The sequence below is a fragment of the Pundamilia nyererei genome, unplaced genomic scaffold, assembly GCF_000239375.1.
Source record: "Pundamilia nyererei isolate P.nyererei 1_Seehausen unplaced genomic scaffold, PunNye1.0 scaffold00102, whole genome shotgun sequence".
NCBI lineage: Eukaryota > Metazoa > Chordata > Actinopteri > Cichliformes > Cichlidae > Pundamilia > Pundamilia nyererei.
In genome coordinates, this window is record NW_005187503.1 from 2,316,172 (window position 1) to 2,325,299 (window position 9,128).

Here is a 9,128-nt window from a genome sequence, read left to right on the forward strand (position 1 = left end):
TGGTTTAACATTTGAAGCATTTGAAGGTGAACCTGTGTGTGTGTGTGTGTGTGTGTGTGTGTGTGTGTGTGTGTGTGTGTGTGTGTGTGTAATATTTGTCTGTCATTTACTCACCAGCAGCTCCTGGCCTCCTCCTGCTCTTTCCACACTCAAGTGTTCATCTGAGCCCTTTAGCTTCCTCACCTGAAACAAAAAGCATAAACTAAGTAAAAAAGAAGAAAACCTATTTGAAAAAAGCAGATGCCAGGAAAATCACTACACTCAAAAATCTTTGCATTACAAGTAAAATATTATGGTGATTAAAATCTAAATCTAAAAGTTTGTTTCTCTTTTTATCCTGTAGGCTTTATCTATGTTCGAGAATATAAATTAGCCCAGAAGTCCACTTAGCAACCCCTTGGCAATGTGTATCACTGGTGGGTGTTCTTTCCTGTGGGTTGAGATCATTCGCAAAGATAGTACCTCAGAATACTTTGGTATCTAGCAGATTACTGCATTTGACCTTAGCTTTCATGGAAGATCCCAAATTGTTTGGAAAACAAAGAGAGAAACTTGGAAAAAGTCCAAAACAAACCAAAAATCAGAAACCTCACCCTCAGAGCAAAAGTTGTTACCTTACTGCTGCAATTTTACGAGGCACAAAAGAGATAACTCAAAAGATAAACGCTGTGAACTCTACATATTCCAGCATTGCAGTACCAGATAGTGATAGCCTCAAACAAGCTTCTCCAAACTAACAGTTTGTGCAGATGTTCATATAATGAAGTGGCTAATAGGATCAGCTCTAAACTTTACTCAAAAAACAAACGATGAAGTACATTCTGAGTAACTGCAATCTGACGCAAAAACCTAACTTTAATACCAAAAGTTTGCAGAAATAACACAGTTTGGATTTTTTTCTCTTGTTCATGCACTGCTGATTTTCACACTGTCACCACCGGCTGTGGAGCTCCACAAGGAGCTCTATAACAAGCCTCATTCTCCACTGGATCAGACGAATGGGGATACACCCCACAGAGATACAGGCAGCACACACACACCGACACACATAGAACTAATCCCTTGACGACCACACTAAACCCCCAAAGAAGCAATGGCCCAAACATTATTCCATGAAATCCATATTTGGAAAAAAAATACAGTTTTTGATGAAGGTAGTTATAATGCACCCAACTCAGTAATCCATCTGGAGTGAGCATACAGAGATAAGAAGAGGACAGTGACGCCAGGGACTCTTAGCTGCACATGCATCCTTTATTAAAGCAGCAGGAGCGCTCTACTACACGATATTTCCCTAAATCACTAAATCAAAGGAAGGACTAAAAATATTGTCAGATTAATCAGCAGGCAAAGCTTCACAAGACAGATGAGATGAGTTGGGCAAAGGGTGTCAGCCTCACTTTTGTTGCCGTTTTCATTTTATTTCTTGCGTACATTAACACATTTCTGTATGTCTCGTTCACTTTCTTTTTCATATTATTTGTTTCCTTTTCGAATGAGTCGCTCACAAAGTCAGAGGCACATAGTTCATCTGGAAACGTAACAGTACTTGTTGTCGGCAGAGATGTGGCATTTATCTGGATGCCATTTAATAAAGTCTTCTGACTGCAGATATGCTCACTGTGATGAGCATTCATAGGGCGAGTGCAGAGAAGAATCGGAAAATGTAACAAACCTCTGTAAATCACCCGAAAGAAGATGCCACGCGCAGTGTGTCGAGGTTAAAACCATTCAGCACTATTACTTTCATGTCATCCATTTCAGTTTGTTTCATCACCATCCAAGATCATTGTCAAATAAGTACAAGAGCCAATGTACTACACTCACTTTGAAATTCAGGATGCAGCCGGAGTTCATTGTTGTTTATCCTGCTATAACACAAACGCTTTGGGAAGCTATAACCCAATAACTCTTTGAAGTCACTTGTTTTTTGTTTTTAAAGAAGCGGAAAAAATGATATTTTAGTGCACTATGACTACGAATCAATGACAGGAAGAAATAATAAAAACAGTAATAGCTCATCTGGCTCACAATCCATAGCAAGTCACAGGTTATTGTAGCGCGCGAAGTGCTGAAAGAAAGATTTTGTTGTCAATTAAAATCAACTGAGAAGTTAAGGAAGCTCGCAAACAGCCAAATCTGGGACAAATTAATCCAGTTCACGACTAAATAAGATCAGGAGTATTATGATCTAGACTGTATCTTGTGATGGGTCGTTAATTAAGACACCAATTGAAACTTAAAATGACAGGAAGAAATCTGTCACTTTTCCATTTACTCAAAGCCAGCCGCTTAAAAGCAGAATAAAAAGAAAGAGGGCAGGAATTCCTTTAGGTACGCTGCACAGAGTTTTCCACCTGAGGAAAATCCTACTCCTGTCAAAAACAAATAAACAAAAACAACAAAAAAAAACTTTGTACTGAACCCAGTATGAGTTTGCAACAGTATTCTATTTCAGGCCTTTATAAACAGACACACAACAGAACATTAATCTCGAGGGAAATGTCAAGGTTCTCTGCTGACTTATCTTCCTCAGCAACAGACACCAAGAGCTTAGACCAGGGTCATGTTTATAACATGTTTCTGTGTCTGTGTGTGTGTGTGTGTTTTACCTTGGCACTGCTGTCAGAGTGACGTCTGGCACATGCTTGGAGCTGGCTGATCCAAAACTGCTGCTCCTTGGCATCAGAGGCTACAGAAAAACACACACAGAACAAAAACTAATTAAAAAAATGAAAACCCATATGCTCCTGACTCGACTAACAAACTAGTGCATGAGTTCAGGTGCCGATCAATACACAGCTATAAGAAAGCCTTCAAGTGTCCACATCTACCAATGGTTAACAAGCACTTATTATCGGCATGAAGTGAGACAGAGTCACGGCTGCAGACAGGGGACTTTATTAAGGGTTCAAGACACTGAAATGCAGCCCAACTGCATTTCAGTGTTTTTGCTAAACTGTCTTAGTGTAAACACAACACTCGTCCATCTGCCTTTTTTATGCTTGAATAATTCATAGATCAGTGTTAAGTGGCTTAAGGATACATTGCAGTGAAAATGCCCAGGTGCAAGCACTGGAACCTAATCAGCCTTTGCCTTAATAAATAACCATTTCAAAACTGAAATTTATTGACTAATGAGTTAATGATTAGTAAATCATCCCAGATTTATATGTTATCTATTTACTCACATGTAAATAGCTTTAGTTCCTTCACAGGATGAGACCATTAGATCAAATCCAAGTGAAACTACACAGTGACTAAGGGTTTAGCATCAAACAAGGCAAAGATGTTCCCACACATGTTTTACAGTGCTTCAAACAGACAACGTAAACAAGTTGGTTTTTACCTTTTTTAAACAACCAGCAGCCTTCTTTACTTTATGTTAAATCAAAATTCTTAAGCAAGTTTAACCAAAGACTTAATTAACCCCAAAAGGCAGCAATGAGTCTGTATGCCGCAAAAAAACAAAGAGCAGAGAATAAAACAGCCAACACATAGTTAGCTTAGCTTATCCTCATTCTGCCAAAGATAAAAAATAAATAAATAAAAAATCAACCTACTAGCGCCTCAAAAGCTAGCTAATTAACATGTTTCATAGGTTTCATTCTCCAGCTGTGGCACTAAACAGCTACTAAAAAGTAGCCACGCACAAATCCCCACATGACCCCGTTACACTTTTCGATTTGTATGGATCAAACATGTTAAACAGTGGTGCAGCATAGCAATGCAGAATTATGCTCTTTGCTTTCCAGGCTTTTTGCTAAGCTAAGCCTAATGGGTGTAGCTACAACAGAGTTCAGGGTACACAAGTGTAAAATAAATAAGGATCTAGATTACGGTTTGAGATGGAGTGAACCGGCTACTGCTTTAAGCTATAAACTTCGCCAAAGGGCGATGAGGGCTGCAAATGAGGCATCAGTGAGGTCAACCTGCAGGATGCCAGCAATCTCATTTGCTTTTGAATGATCACTGAACTTGCTGACTGTGTTCCTGAATATTTGATCATGTTACTTTCTGAATGATGTCCTGAGAGCTGCTATCACATTTGAACCTCTTCATTTTCCTGTCCACGCCAAATTGAACACTCAGTATTCAAGAAACACCAGCAACTCATTCGGCCACTTTGCTCAGCTTGCATGTGGTTTTTCCCCTCAGCACAGAAACAATCCAGGCCGCTATCCAAACACAAACCGCCAGATTTGCTGACTAATGCAGTGAGTTGCAGCCTCAGGCTGAAGAAGACGCTGACTGTCTGCTTGCTTTGACCTCTTCCAGGGCAGAACGGAAATCCACCTGATCTCATTTCACTGACTAATTATTAGAGAAAAAATAACTGTGATGGCACTGATAAAAGTAAGACAGCAGGTCAACTCGAGCTGGAGTACAAACAGTAGAAAAAAGCTTTGATGCACGCAGGCCAGATGTCATTCTGCACTTCTTTTATTTCAATATTTCAATATAGCAAACAATAGAAAGGAACCAAAAAAACCATTTTACATTATGAAGTAAAATGCCTTTAAATTCATTAAAATACACCTGAAACAGGTATGACCTGATGATAAACTAAAAAAAAATGTTAGGCATATCATTAAAAACGTCTGTAATTATACTATTGCTTAATGTGCTACTATTGCTTAATGTGCGTGTTTTGTTTTTTTTTGTTTTGTTTTGTTTTTTTCTCTTGCTGTTATTCATTTATTTTATTATTTACTTTGTATCTGTAATTTTTTTTTATTTTATGTTATTTTATCTCTCCTTTCCTCTCTGGCTGGGTTTTAGTTACACTGTTCTGGGTGGGTGGGGGGATGGGGGCACAACTGTTTGTTAATTTTGCCATAATTGTTGTTGGAAGAAATTCTTTGTTCATTAAAAAGACCTTGATCAAAAAAAAAAACGTCTGTAACTACATGTGACCGACTATGCCATAAAATAAAGACGCTCATTCAACATTTGGGCCAATAAAACCTCATATGACTGTGACATATCACATAAATCACATAAATCTGTTGTCCATAACTCACTTTGATCACTTTCCTCAGGACGCACCTGATACACATTCCAGCCGTTAGCCTACCTAGATAGTGACAACAGATGCATTTTTACTACTTTACTTTACTACAAGTGGGGCTAAGCCCAAATCAGCTAAACTAATCAAAGTCATCTCAACTTTGGTTTAACTGAGAACAGCAACAGAAAACAAAAATGTGTCACCTGTCACCTGAAGTCATGAATCCAGCTAAGCTAAAGCTGCTTTTCATCACAAAGCACCTGGAGCTTAAAGACCTTGAACCGTGAAACGTTGAAGAATACAAGCTCAGGAAAGCAACTTTAGAAAAAGCACATATTTCTTTTTTGGCAGCTGAACAAATTGCAAAAAGTAAGCAGCCACACTCAGCTGGACAAGAACATATTCATCCAGTGGCGGTTGATAATGTGTGAATTTGTGCCTGTGACAGAACCAGCTAGTAAACAAAGTTGCACTGCTTGTGAGGATGAGGACTGCGCTAACATTCACTCACAGCTGCTAGATAGACTGTGCTCATATTAGCAATTTCTCTGTTCCACTTTACAAAACAGATACTTCTCTCAACTCTTTTGGTGCAGTCAAGGGGACAATTTGTAGAGCTTTCTGTTCTACAATCTTCTGTTGTTTAACTTTGGTGAGTCTGCGTAATTAAACCCTCACCTTCCTGTTCTCAGCTGATAAGAAAGGCACCTTTTTTGGGTCAGAGATGGTTGTGTGTGAAAATCACAGAATTTTCCTAAACGCTCAGTCCAGGCTGTCTGGCACCAACAACCAGGCCACATTCAGGGTCATCGTGACCATGTCTGCATGCATAAATGTACCGAGTTGCTGGCTTGTGATTGGCTGCTTATAGATATATGATATATGCAACTAAGCAACTAAAGTGGCTGGCAAGTGTGTATGCTCACATGGCAGAAAAATAAGGAAAGGCATAAAAGGCTAATAAAAAAGAAACCCCAATAACTCCTTAGATTTTATGCTTATCTGTTTAAGGGCCATTTCATTCTGCTTTTTGTTCTAATTATGCAGGTCACACAATAAAAATAATGCTGTAAAGTCTGTCCAGATGCCAACTTTACCAAACGGTCCATCTGAGGCTCACAGCAGCACTTGGGAGCATCTTTGCGGAACAGAAAAACAGGAGTGGGACACCTAAAGTCTTTACAAAATCCTCGCATGAATGAGCACAATAGGCCCACAAGACTTATTTATAGATCACAGCGTAAACACTGCTTCAAGTTTACCAGAAAGATGGGCTTCAATCAGATTTAAACTACTACACTGAACTCTGAATGTTTTGAGTTCAATGAGCCAGAACAGCGAGAGAAAAAAAACACACAGAGAAAGTTCAAACTGAACATCCCTCACAACTTCAAATATTCTGCTGCTTTTAGTGACTCTGACTAAGACATAACTGTCAGAAGAAAAGATAAAATGCACATAAGCACAAAGTAAACTGAGGCATAACTAAAGTTTTTATTACTTATAAATCTCAGCTGAACCTGAACCAGAACAGCACTCCCACTCTGCACACGCTGAATTAAACATGTGTCTGAAGCAGCAGGTGCCAGCCTCGAAAGGTATGTATATTTATTCCGGACTGTTCAGTGCACGGCACTTGGTTCAGTGTAAGGTTTCCTTATTTCATGCCAGCCACCGAGCCAAAAAGTTTCTGTCAGAAGTCTATTCGTGTTGGCACATCTCCAGCATGAGAATAAAATTTCAAGATCACAAGCTCCAACCAAAATGCTCTGGAAGAGCAGCAGTCGCATCAAAAATAAGCTATAGCATGCCAACAGGATTAGCGCTGACATCTGAACGAACGCTGTGCCAGTTTTATTAAACACGTACAATGTGTGAAGTCATGCTACGCGTTCTTTTTCACTTTTAATCAAACTTGCTCCTCAGTCAGAAAATAAGGCTTCCCATCTCAACCCAGGCTCCCAGGAGGTGCCAACTAACTATTTCAAAGGCAATGGATGTGTCCTCAGTGCTGGCAAGAAGAAAATGCAGCAGTGGTTTGGGCAACTGTTAACCTATTCCTGGCGTTCTGGTTAATCTCATCATAGTAATACAAAAAAAAAAAATCATTACCTTCACCAAGAAGGCTTGTTTTTGGAGGTGTTTGCATCCATGCCATTGTGTCTGCAAACACAATAGCTCGAAAAGAGTTCATTCTGATACAACAGTGTAGGTGTAGTTTAGGTGTAGGTGTGGAGTGGGATCATGTTAATGCTAATATATCGACATTTGCCAGACATCCACCAAGGTGTTCAAGGTCAACTGAATAATTTAATGATCACAAATTGACAAAAAGGCTCATAACTTAGAAACTGATTCTTACAAGTGTGTTGTGTGTTGTCAACAGATAGAAAGTACTGTGTAAGGATTTCAAATATCATGTGATATTTGACCTCTGAGCTGATCTGATCTGAAGGTAAAAGTGAATCCTTTTTAAAACTATGCTTCTTACTGCAGTTGTTTGTATTGAAAACATTCATTTATATGGGGAATGACATACGGGAATTCTAAATATCTGATTATTAACTCTGACCTCTTCTTCAAGGTCATATAAGGTAAAACCATAAGAACTGTAAGAAATTATACTTGTATATGGGAATTTCATATATCACATTATTGTTTGCATCAACATATCATGTCATCTCACTTTTACATTTGACATCAACGTTTTTGCCAGTTTGACCGAAAAAGCATTTTCAAGAGAAAGAGAAATATATTGGAGAATAATGTTATGGAGTTTAATCCTCACAAACACCTGTTATCTATCACCCACTTCTACATAATGTACCAAGTACAATGCTATTCCCTTCATAGTGAATACTTCCCAAGAGTGAGTAAGCTTGGTGGAGGTTTGCGCTCTTGGAGTGCTTCTTGTATTAAAATACGTCACGCTGCATGTAAAACCAGAAAAAAAAGTCAAAAGTCAAATGTATTTTCTTTAACTTTTTGTAACGTTTCTAAATTTCAAGATTAATGTGCAATAAAGGCCACATTTATCTGTTTTTGTTTAATTTCTATGTATTTTTAACTTAAAAATGTCAAACTATTTGAATTATTGTTGTTTTGCAGTGATACAAATGGATAAATACTCACTTGTAGCACATTTGTAAATTATTAAGTTTTAGGTACAAAACTGCACTGAGGTTACAAGAATCTGTTTATTGATCACAATCCACACAGCGTTATCTCCACAGGCCAAAGAAGTTAAGGTCACCAGCAAAACTAAGTGGGAAAAGTTTGCTGGAGGAGACGAGAGATTCAGCAGGTTGCTTGCACTGAATAAATGGCTTATATCAGCATGTACTGACCACTCAGTGCATTTTATCAACAATTTTAATATTTTTTGGGAACGCAGGCATCTGTTTAAAGCAAATGGATTTAATTTTAACAAGTCAGGGGTGAAACCGTTCACCTCCAACTTGTTTTATTCCATACGTCATCCATCTGTGCTTGGTGCCAAGGCTGAGATAAACGAGGAGTTATCTCATAAAGAGGAACAAACAGTACTCCAAGAACAGACAAAGCCCAGCAGAAACCTTGAGGAGGAGCCTCATCTGCCCCCACGCCGGAAAAGCTTCAGAAAGGAGAGACATCAGAGGCAAGAAGAGGGGTCCCTATTTGCCTCCAACTCTCTCAACAACACCAACGACCAGGACCAGGGACCACGACCTTCCCCTGTCCCCCAAACCCCTGACAGGCCATCTCCCTCCTCCACCTCCCTTTCTCCCTCCTCGCCACACCTGAAATTCACTGAGGAGATGATGGAGTGGGTCAATGCTGGGCTCAGATCTACCCCCCGGTCCAATCCGTTTTTGTCCCCCATAAACCCCCCACCAGAGCAACCAAAGGTTCGCCATTGAGCCCCGCCCTCAACAGAGCAATTGAAGTTACATTGACCGCTCCCAAACACGAGGGGGCAAATAATACCTCTAAAAACACTTAAGTTGGCTTTATTAAACGTTAGATCTTTAGCTGGGAAAACATTTTTAATTAATGATTTAATCACTGAGCACAGCCTTGATTTTATGTTTTTAACAGAAACTTGGTTGGACCAAAGTAACAGTGGAGCTGTTCTCAT

At 39.2% G+C, this 9,128-nt stretch overlaps 1 protein-coding gene across 2 annotated transcripts in view; it reads right to left on the reverse strand.

Moving 5' to 3' along the window:
* Positions 1-9,128, reverse strand: part of LOC102201629 (oxysterol-binding protein-related protein 10) — an 89,748-nt gene that overhangs the window by 51,971 nt on the left and 28,649 nt on the right. For both annotated transcript variants that reach the window (XM_005740721.1, XM_005740720.1), the window contains exons 3-4: positions 2,613-2,692; positions 115-183 (exon numbers count right to left, since the gene is read on the reverse strand). In XM_005740721.1, coding sequence (XP_005740778.1) covers positions 115-183; positions 2,613-2,692 — 149 coding nt within the window. The remainder of the gene's footprint in view (positions 1-114; positions 184-2,612; positions 2,693-9,128) is intronic.